Source organism: Mustela nivalis (genome assembly GCF_964662115.1).
Source record: "Mustela nivalis genome assembly, chromosome: 8".
NCBI lineage: Eukaryota > Metazoa > Chordata > Mammalia > Carnivora > Mustelidae > Mustela > Mustela nivalis.
In genome coordinates, this window is record NC_139027.1 from 29504731 (window position 1) to 29516208 (window position 11478).

General features: G+C 42.4%; 1 protein-coding gene across 1 annotated transcript in view; it reads right to left on the minus strand.

Annotated features, from left to right (window-relative positions):
• LOC309870617 (uncharacterized protein) overlaps window positions 1-11233 on the minus strand; it is a gene marked incomplete at its 5' end in the record, with an annotated part of 36975 nt that extends 25742 nt beyond the window's left edge. The window contains 2 exons of the mRNA XM_082743002.1: window positions 8255-8387; window positions 11151-11233. Of these exons, the coding sequence (XP_082599128.1) occupies window positions 8255-8387; window positions 11151-11233 (216 nt within the window). The remainder of the gene's footprint in view (window positions 1-8254; window positions 8388-11150) is intronic.
• Window positions 11234-11478: the final 245 nt, after the last annotated feature.

The following is an 11478-nucleotide window of genomic DNA, read 5'->3' on the forward strand; positions in this document are numbered from 1 at the left end:
GTAGACAAGGAACTATATTTGCCCTTTCTTATACCTAAGTGTTCTGGAACAATGTACACCTGTTAAAGTCAATGAACTTCATGCCTCACCTGTTACATGGGGAAAAGTGGGCATTTGTCTTTTCTCTTCCTCTTCAAGATGTTAAAATGAACTTTGCAACTTTAAAAAACATGCTGCTTTAAAATGAAAATATTATATACCTAATGTCACTTATCATGTATTATGAAAAAGAGATAAAGCGATGTATAAATTCCCAAGGGGTTGACAAATTTTGACAATGAACGTTTTGAGGGTCCAAACAGGCTGGGAAAAAATGCTGCAGGTGGTGGGGTGCTGAGAGATTTTGTTTGTTGGTTCAGTCAGTTTTGGCGAGTGACACAGTCAGCCGTGGGAAGCTCTGTGTGTGTGGTTTCTCTTCCATAAAGCCAGGGCTATGTTCTATGCTCTAGGCTGGAAAAAGTTTGTAGGAGACCAGCCAGCATACCATAAATAGATGAAGTCCTAGTGAGGACAGTAATACTCAAGTGGGATTGCTGTGTTTGAGAGATGTTTCTGAGAAGAAAAAAAAAAAAAATTGAAAGGAACTTTGTGGCCAAATATATTGCTAACTAGATCTACCTCCAAGATCTAGAATATAGGCTAAAGCTGTCCAATAGAATATTCTATGATGATGGAAATATCCAAGATCTGCTCTGTCCCATGTGATAGTCTCTAGCCACATGTGATACTTGAAATGTCCACAATGTAAGGAACTGAATTTTAAATTTTATGTAATTTTGGTTAATTTAAATTTGAATGGCCCCACATAGCCAGTGGATACCAGACTGGGTAGCACAGGTCTAGACAATTAATTTGAGTGGCAAAGTGAACATGTCCACATAGATTTTACAAGCACTTCAAATGGCATAGTTAATATTCAGCCTCCTAACACACAACTTCTGCCTAATGTTTCCTATGTTGTTCAAAATGCCATCATCTTGTCAGTCGACCAGGGTTAAAATTGAAAAGTCATTTATTCATTTCACAAACACCCAGGGAGCACTTACTAAATGTCAGGCAGGATACTAGGTGTAGGGAATACAAAGATGAATATAGTCCTTGTAGGAAAACAGTGATAATATTTATAATTAACTCTTGTATAATATATATTTATAATTCTATAAATTTTATATTATTTATTATATAAATTATATAATTTAATAATATAATATATAAATATATATAAACATATAAATAATATAATATATTATATAATATATAAAATATATAAAATATAAATAATATATAAATAATTTAATATATAAATCATATATTTATAACTAACTCTTGTCATCTCTCTTTCTGCTTTGCTTTTCACATCCAAACTTTTGTCTCAATAGCCCCCTGAGGGCAAAGACTTTTGTCCCTTCCATTTACCGCTGTATCCATAGAGCCTAAAGGAGTGCCTTGTACAGGGTGGTGGTGGTGGCTGGTCAACATCTGAGGACCGAATCCGTGCCTCTCCTACCATCCGGCTTTAATTTCCTTTCCCTCCTTCCTACTGCCTCGTTAACAGTCTCCAACTGGCTTAGCTACCCAGACAACTGCCACAGACACGTACTGGCATTATTTTAAAGTTTCACTTTCAAACCGTGGTCCTGGGTCAGTAAGGTAACAGTATATAAAATCAATATACAGAAATTCATTGCATTTCTATATACTAAAAATGAAGCCATAGAAAGAGAAATTAAGAAAACAATTCCATTTACAACTTCACCAAAAATAATAAAAGACCTAGAAATAAACTTAACCTAGAAGTAAACAAGGAGGTAGAAGACCTGTACTCAGAAAACTAGAAAACATTGATGAAAAAAACTGAAGATGACACAAATGGAAAGAGAGCCCTTGCTCCTAGCTTGGAACAACAAATATTGTTAAAATACCCATGTTACCCAAAGCAATCTACAGATTTAATGTGATCCCTTTCAAAGAAAATCATCAGCATTTTTCACAGAAGTAGAACAATCATAAAATTTGTACAGAACCACAAAAGATCCCAAACTGCCAAAACAATCTTGGGGGAGGAAGAAAACACATCTGGAGGTGTCACAATCCCAGATTTCAAGGTATACTACTACAAAGCTCTAACATTCAAAATAGTATGGTACTGGCCCAAAAACAGACACACAGATCAATGGAACAGAATAGGAAGTTCAGAAATAAACCCATGATGATATGGTCAATTAATCTTTGACAAAGGAGGAAAGAATATGTGATGGGAAAAAGTCTCTTCAACAAATGGTGTTGAGAAAACTGAATAGCTACATGCAAAAGGATGAGATTGGACCATTTTCTTACAACATACACAAAAATAAACTCAAAATGGGTAAAGGGCCTCTATGTGAGACCTGAACCCATAAAAATCCTGGAAGAGAGCTCAGGGAGTAAGATCTCTGACATTGGCCACAACAACATTTTTCTAGGTATGTCTCCTGAGGCAAAGGAAAGAAAAGCAGAAATAAACTGTTAGGACTACACCAAAACAAAAAGCTTCTGCATAGCACAGGAAGCAACCAACAAAACTAAACAACAACTTACTGAATGGGAGAAGATATTTGCAAATGACATATCCGATAAAGGGTTAGTATCCAAAATATAGAGAGAAATTACACAGTTCAACACCCCCAAAACCAAAAAATCCAATTAAAATGGGCCGAAGAGAGGTGCCTGGGTGGCTCAGTCAGCTAAGTGTCCAACATTTTATTTCAGCTCAGGTCGAGATCTCAGAGTCATGAGATCAAACCCCACATTGGGCTCCACACTCAGGGCTGAGTCTGCTTGAGATTCTCTCCCTCTCCTTCTGCCTCTCCCCTACACTCATGTTCTCTCTCTCTCTAAAATAAATAAGTAAAATCTTTTTAAAAATTTAAAATAGAATTATATTATTCAGTAATTGCATTATTGGGTATTTACCCAGAAACTTTGAAAACACTAATTCAAAAGGATATATGTACCACTATGTATATAGCAGCATTATTTTTTTTAAAAATTTTATTTATTCATTTGAGAGAGAGAGCATGCATGGGTGAGGCAGAGGGACAGAGGGAGAGAGAGAAGCAGGCTCCCCCTGAGCAGGGAGCCTGCCATGGGGCTTGATCCAGGACCCCAGATTCATAACCTGAGCCGAAGGCAGACACTTAACCAACTAAGCCACCCAGGTGTCCCCAGAGTAGCATTATTTACAATAGCCAAATTATGGAAGCACTCCATTGATAGATGAATAAATAAAGGATATGTGATACACACACACACACATACACACATACAATGGAATATTATTCAGTCATAAAAATGAATGAACTCTTGAAAAAAATGAATGAAACCTTGTCATTTGCAACAACATGCATGGATCTAGAGAGTATAACGCAAGGTGAGATAAGCTGGTCAGAGAAAGACAGATTCCTCGTGATTTCACTCACATGTGGAACTTAAAAAACAAAACAAATGAACAAAAGAAAAATAGAGAAACCAAAAGACAGACTCTTAACTACAGAGAACAAACATGGTTAACAGAGGTGGGGGGTGGGAGATGGGTGAACTACGGGATTAAGAGTACACTTATCTTGATAAGCACTGAGTGATGTATAGAATTGTTGAATTACTATATTGTACACCTGCAACTAATATAACACTGTAAGTTAACTATACTACAATTAAAATTTTAAAATAATAAAATAATATAAAATTTTCCTTTCTTAAAAAAAATGTGACGGGGCACCTGGGTGGCTCAGTGGGTTAAAAGCCTCTGCCTTCAGCTCGGGTCATGATCCCAGGGTCCTGGGATCAAGCCCCGTATCAGGCTCTCTGCTCAGCAGGGAACCTGCCTCCCCCCGCCTCTCTTTGCCTGCCTCTTTGCCTGCTTGTGATCTCTGTCTGTCAAATAAATAAATAAAATCTTAAAAAGAAAAAAAAGACCTTGGACTTTTTTTTTTTTTTTTTAGGATTTACTTATTTATTTGAGAGAGAGAGAGTGTCGAGCAGGGGGAGGGGAGGGAGAAAGGAGGAAGGGAGAGAGCCAGACTCCCTGCTGAGCGCAAGGCATGATGCAGGGCTTGATCTCACAATCCTGAGATTATGACCTGAGCCTAAATGAAGTCACAGACCAACTGAGGCACCCAGGCGCCCCTTGACATCTTTCCATTGCATATAGAATGGATATATATATATACTCTTCAGCCTGGCATTGAAAGCCCTCTACAATGTCACCTCTGTCAATTTTCCAGATTTTTCTCTCACTGACCTCCCTATACTTCCACATGCCAACCACATAGGTGTCCTCTCTTCAAATATATCCAACCCTCTTCAGTTTCCCCTACTTTTCCCCAATCCATTCCTTCCAACTGGAAAGTCGTCCCTACTTTCTGCCATCCACCCTATCCATCTTCAAAGCCCTTCCCTTCTTCTGAAGCACAGTTCAAACCTGAGCTCCCCCAGAGGCATTTTCTAGATCCCCCTGCTTCAAAAGACTGCCTCCAACCTCTTCAGCATTGTTTGTACTTCTATTAACTCTTATCATTTTCTCTTTCATTATGTATATATCCATCTGTCTCCCCAGGTTCGCCTAGAGCTCCTAGAGGGTGGGGTTGGGGTTTTATTTTTCCTCAATGTCTAGTACACCACCATATATAATAGGAGCTCAAGGTTTGCTGAAATAAACTGAAAGGAACAGGACTGAGCATGATTTACACTTCTAGGAAGACATCCATAGACACTGTCTCAACTCCCCTCTTCCCCCACCCAGTTCCTCCGCTGGCCCAAGAGGTAGGAGTTTCCAGAGCTTCAGAGGCAGGGACGAGGAGCACTGGAATCCGGGGAAGGTTGCATCACATACCTCTGAGGCTCTCTTGGCTGCCACCTGCTCCCTGCTCTGTCTCGCAGAGAAGAGCAGCCAAAGCCCCCAAACGAGGAAACCAAATAGTAGTAGAAGGCTGACACATGACGGAGGCGGTATGGCCAGCTCCCCAGTCAGTGCCATTTCTCAACCCCTGCCCATCTCAGCCAAACAATATTACCCCTCAAGGTTGTGACTCCATATGACAGCACAATGGTCATTGTGAGGTCAACCTGACAGGGCCCAGCCAATGTGCGAGCTGCTTGGGTCTCTTCTCGGAGATGTGTCCCTCAGAGGCCCCTTCCTGCAGCTGCCCATGGGCTCTGCCTTGGCAGCCAATGCTCAGGGAAGACCTCCTTTAGCATTCTACTACGATTGGGTTGGACAAGTTGGCATAGAGAGTATGGAGGCAAGATTTCAAAGGAGCAGCCCCTCCGAAGGGCTTGTCTTGTCCTATAAGCATCTTCTCTGGAACCATTCACTCCCTAGAGGTCCAGGTCTGCTGTCATATGTTCCCAATCACGAATTAGAATACTGAGGCAAGTACATTTAGGAAAGCTAGGCTATCTTAAGCACAGATACTCTCAGGAAATGTGATTATATATGGTTTCCTAACTCCAAAATTTGACACATTTCTTAGTTACTATAGCATTGAAACAGAGATGTCACTTAGGGAAATTAAATGTTCTTAGAGGATCACTCAACTTCAAAATCCATAGTCTCATTTTCTAGAAGATTTATTATGTCATTATACCCAGAGTTAACTGGATTCTCTATGGTTAACTCACTGTAAACAAAATTTACCAAGAATCAACTTATGCTATACTAAAGATGAAGAAAACTGGCCAGGGTATTTTTTTTTTCTTGTAGGAATGTTAATTTGGAAGATCAAATTCAATTAAATAACTATTGAATAGCAGGCATTGTTTTTGAAAAAGACAATGATGGTATCTCACCTTACAGAATTTTCAACCCACTAGGGCAGCCAAAGTAATATTCTCAGTAAGCCCATCATCAAGGAAGTGGTTAAAAAACACATGATATATCCATATTATGAAAGACTTTGCAGTCACTATAGAGATGATAAAGAATGATACTTGATAGGCTGAGCACACCTTCCGTGGCAGGTTACTAATATACGCCAGCCTGGAGTTCTAAGGTTAGGGGTGGAGGTACAGTTTTGGTTCTAAGAACACGCGTGTGCAATTTGACAAACACGTTTAAAAAAGGATTTTATTTATTTATTTGAGAGAGAGTGAGAGAGAGAGGAGTCTCTAAGCAGGGGAAGGGGCAAAGGGAGAGGGAGAAGCAGGCTTCCCACTGAGCAGAGAGCCAGACACAGGGCTTAATCCCAGGACCCCAGGATGGTGACCTGAGCCAAAGTCAGACGCTTAAGCAACTGAGCCACCCAGGCGCCCCACTGTTTTCTCTATGTGTTTAAAAATGTATTCTTTGGGGGTATCTGGGTGGCTCAGTGGATTAAGCCTCTGCCTTCAGCTCAGCTCATGATCCCAGGGTCCTGGGATGGAGCCCCACATCTCTCTGCTCAGCAGGGAGCCTGCTTCCCCCCCCCCCCGCCTGCCTCTCTGCCTACTTGTGCTCTCTCTCTCTGTCAAATAAATAAATTAAAATCTTGAAAAACAAACAAACAAACAAACAAACAAAAACCTAACCTCTCTCAAACCTGTGGGAGGACTCGCTCAAAGGATTGGATGCAGCCTCCATTAGAGGCTGACCAATGTATGATGCAAGACCCCCTCCACCCCCCACCCAACACACACACACACACACACACACACACACACACACACACACACACACACACTTCTGCAGCCTCAGGGCAGTTGCCTTCTCTGAGCCTTCCCCCTTCTCCCGCCTTGAGAGTGTACCGTCCTCAATAAACTGCTTTGTGCTTGCTGCTTTCTTCTCTCCTTTTTTAAATTCAAGTTGGTTAACATACACTGTATTATTAGTTTCAGCCTGGAGTTTAGTGATTCACCAGTCCCATATAACACCCAGCGCTCATTATATCACTGTCCTCCTTAATGCCCACCCCCCGCCCCAACCCCAGCTGTCTTTGTGAGAGCACGGATCCGCGCGGAAATCTTTCGTGGGGAATCCAAGAGCCAAGACCTCCACTCACACAGCCAGACTGTCCCACCCCAAACAGCACGCCCTCCATTTCCAGTTTCGTTACACATCCCAGTTACTAAATTTAATGCAGTTACTAAAACATTAGGATCAAAATTACCCTTTTACGAGGCACTTTCTATTTCATCCTGTTTTATATTTCTTTTTCTCTCATTTTTTGCCTTTTAGTTGGATAACAAAGTATTTTTAATTAATTACTCCATTTTTTCCTTACTATGTGGAAGTTCGATTCTGTTTTTGTTCTTTTTTAGAAAGGTTGACAAACTGTTCTGAGGTCAAGGCAAGCCTGATGCCTGTTTTTGTAAATAAAGATTTACTGGAACCCAGCCAGTCTCGTTTTACTTATTGTCTCTGCTCTCGTGCTATAACAGCAAGCTGTTACAGTGACAACCATAGGCGGTTTGCAATGACTAAAATATTTACTATCTAGCTAACCCCATTATTAAAAAGATTTTGTTTATTTATTTGACAGAGATCACAAGTAGGCAGAGAGGCAGGCAGAGAGAGAGGGGGAAACAGGCTCTCCTCTGAGCAGAGAGCCCGATGTGGGGCTCGATTCCAGGACCCTGGGATCATGACCTGAGTCGAAGGCAGAGGCTTTAACCCACTGAGCCACCCAGGCACCCTGCCAACACCATTTTTTAATGCAACCCCTTTAAAATGCAATATACACACTTAACGTATCAAATTCTTAAATTAAAACTTCCGTCAAGGCCCTCTGAATATTTTAATTATATTTACCCCTTTTCACATATAGCTTACTATGATCAGGAATTTTATTTTTTAATAAACTCTATTTTGGAATAATTTCAGATTTGCAGAAAAGTTGCAGAGGGAGCCCAGTGAGTTCCCGTACGCCCTTCACCCAGTTTCACCCAATGGTAACATCTTATAGAACTTTGGTACACGTGTCAAATCTATGGGACTAACACTGGCACGTTTACTTTTAACTGAGTGCCAAACTTCATTCCGATTTCACCAGGTTTTCCACGAAAGTCCTTTTCCTGTCCAGCATCCAACCTAGGGCCCACACTGGATGTAGCTGTCATACTTCTTTAGTCACTTCTGGTCTGTGACAGTTTCTCTGACCTTGACAGTTTATAGGAGTAGTGGCAGGCAGGTTCTTACATTTGGGTTTCTCTGTTTTCTGGAGACTTAGACTGAGGTTATGCATTTTGGGGAAAATACCACAGAGGCGACATGACTTTCTCATTACATCATCTCAGGTAGTACCTGATAGCAGCTGGTGTTTTGAATCTTCATTACTTGGCCAAGGTAGTGAGTGCCTGCCAGGTTTCTCCCCAGTGAAGCTATCATTTTTCTCTTTCCATACTCTGTTCTTTGGAAGCGAGCCCCTATGTATAGCCTACGTTGGAAGGAGAAAGGGGTTGTTAAGCTCCATCTCTTGCAGTGGGGTCTATCTCCCTGTATTATTTGGAATTCTTGTGTAGGGAAGATTTGTTTCCTCCTCTAATTTACTTATTCAATTATTTTGTTATATCAGCATGAACTTATGCATACTTATTTTGAACTCTGTGTTATAGTCCAGTCCAACATTATTTCTTGTGTTGCTCAAATTGTTCCAACGTTGGCCACTGGGAGCTCTCTCAGGTGGATTCCTATGTCCCTTTGATATGACCTGATTCTTTTGTTTTTATGGGCGCTTCTTTACTTTCTGGCATTACAAGATGCTCCTGGCTCCCCTTTCTGTCTCTTCCTCCCATGACAGAGCACACCAGCCTCTGGTTTATAGGTGAGCCCTAATCTTCTCTCCCCCAGGATGGAAGCATTTCACACCTCCTAGATTCAGTGCCTGGGATTTGACCCCCTCCCTGTCCAAACCATAGCTGAATTTGGATTGGATCTTAGACACTTTGCTGTGCTTTAGGGCCCATCACTGGAGTCCTATCGAGGCCCCATGATCACCTACCTGGTCCCAGTGTCTTCTTTCAGCCTTACTGTCCCATGTGCCTGGCCCTAGCCTAATATTCAAGACCACCCACGTTATGAAAAGAACCAGTGATTGAGAGGAGAGATCCTGGACTCCAGTTTTTAATATATGAAGTTTGAAGCATATGCAATATCTAAATATCTCCCACCCTCACCTCTTACTTTTGATTGAGCAAATGAATAGAGCAGGAAATTGTTTCCTTCATTTTCCACAATCCAACCCAGTCTTCTGGGATAGAGCCTTTCATCGCTTCAGCAGAATTACTGCCTTGTGTTGATAATAGATTACAGCTTTCTCAACCTCAGAAGTTTGCTTTATTCAAAGTAATGGTAAATCTTGTCACCCTACCATTTGTCTCTGGATAATTCTAAAAAAGTCTTTGAACCTCTTTAGCTCTGCCTAGAGGTCAGGTTCCATTGACGATGACCTGACTCTCTGATATTGGAACCACACATCAGTAAAGTGTCCAAACATTCCCAGGTTTCCTCTGGATGTTCCCTCACCTCCTTTCTTTCTTTCTTTTTTCTTTTTAAGATTTTATTTATTTATTTGAGAGAGAAAATGAGAGCGCATGCGAGGGAATAGAGTCAGGGGGAGAAGCAGACTCCCCACTGAGCAAAGAGCTCAGTGTGGGACTCAATCCTGGGACTCCAGGATCAAGTCCTGAGCTGAAGGCAGTCGCTTAACCAACTGAGCCACCCAGGCACTCTCCAACCTCCTCTCTTCCAAAATTTTCCTTGAATCTTGGCCTACCCTGTAATCTCCTCAAATAAACCTGCTTTTTAAATCCATCTCAACTCTCTCTGTCTTGTATTAAAATTGTTCTTTTGTGCTTATGAATTCCTAGGGGGTGGGGATTAGACCTTAGCCATCTTTGTCTCCTCCAGCTGCTACTCCATCAAGTTCATTATACCTGAACATCACACACAACTGAACCAGACTTGAATTGACTTGATACTACTGCACCATCCAAGTACTTGGCAACAGAACACAACAAAACACCCTCTGGACTTCTAGAGTCCTCCTGCATCCAGCACTGGGGAAATCGGACCCTGAACCATATCCATCCACATCTGGGAGCAAGGCTACGGCAGGCCGGCATCATCAACAGCATCAACGGGGTACTCTGCCCTCTCCCTTGCTAGAGAGCTGGGTACCTCTTCTGACGACCCTGCTCACGATGAAGAAGAAAGAGGAATTGACCCAATGAAAACAAGCAGGAGAGTTCTAGGTAAAGAGAAGCAGAAATCTTTTGCAGGACCCTTTTCTCACTTTACCCATCTTGAGTTATGGAGTTCAGAATATGAATTTTTGGAGAATGAAAACCAAAGGGATGAAACTGAAAAGTCAGGGGAGTGGTGGTTGAAGAATGTGGCCCCGGTTAAGGATCTCAGGTCCAATGTAAATGCCAATGTATGAAGCACCTGGGTGGCTCAGTGGGTTAAAGCCTCTGCCTTCAGCTCAGGTCATGATCTCAGGGTCCTGGGATCAAGCCCCATATTGGGCTCTCTGCTCATCAGGGAGCCTGCTTCTCCCTCTCATTCTCTGCCTGCTTCTCTGCCTACTGTGATCTCTGTCTGTCAAATAAATAAATAAATAAAATCTTTTTTAAAAATGCCAATGTATGACTGGGAAAGAGCGCTCCAATAGAGGCTTGGGGCCCCCAGACATTTTAGGGATGCTTACGGCTGCCTTTACAAGGCTGGTGACTCTATCCTCATAAAACCAAAATCTCTTTGGCTCCTTAGCCGTCACCCTACAGCCTGAAGGTTCCAGGGCGCTCCAGAGCTTTTCCCTGTGTACTTCTCAGGCACAAGGGGGAGCCAGCGCTCTTTTATCAGAGTCCTGCGCCCTAGGCACTGAAGGTCTGGAATGGGTCTGCGATGGGCAAGGTTTGCCTTCCCCATGTCCACAAACAGTCGAAGCGGAGGTCTAAAATGGACGGGCCCGGGTTCTAGTGTTCGTTGCACCCCACCACCAGAGGCTGTTCAACATCCCCAGAGTTCCGGATGTCCCCCTTACAAACTAGGGCAGGGGAAACAGCTCTCACTTCAGGGTCTTCTCTGTGGATGCAGCTTTCAATTCTCGTGATGAGAAACCTGCTGTCCTGCCTAACTGGGATCCTTTCTCTGGGCGTCCTATGTTGGGGATACAACTTTTCGCTTCCTCTGGAATCACCTAGGTTCCCGCTTCTCCCTGCGTGTGTGAGTCCGTGCAGGAGCCAAAGGTATGCGCAGGTGCGCGCACACACAAATCCACATGTTGGCGATGAGGGATACAGAGGTGCTGGGATAAGGTCTGGATCAGTGGACAACGAGATGGGTTTGAGGGGCAGGGCGGATGTAAAGAAATAAACTGCTTGTTGGGACCAACCCTTGCCACCCGTCTTGTCCCACCTTTAATTTATTGACTCTGATCTACTGAGATGGGAAGGTTAACTTTCCAAAACAAGGCATTTCGTTTTATTTCTGAAATCAGAATATGCCAGTGGGTCAAGGGCAAGAAC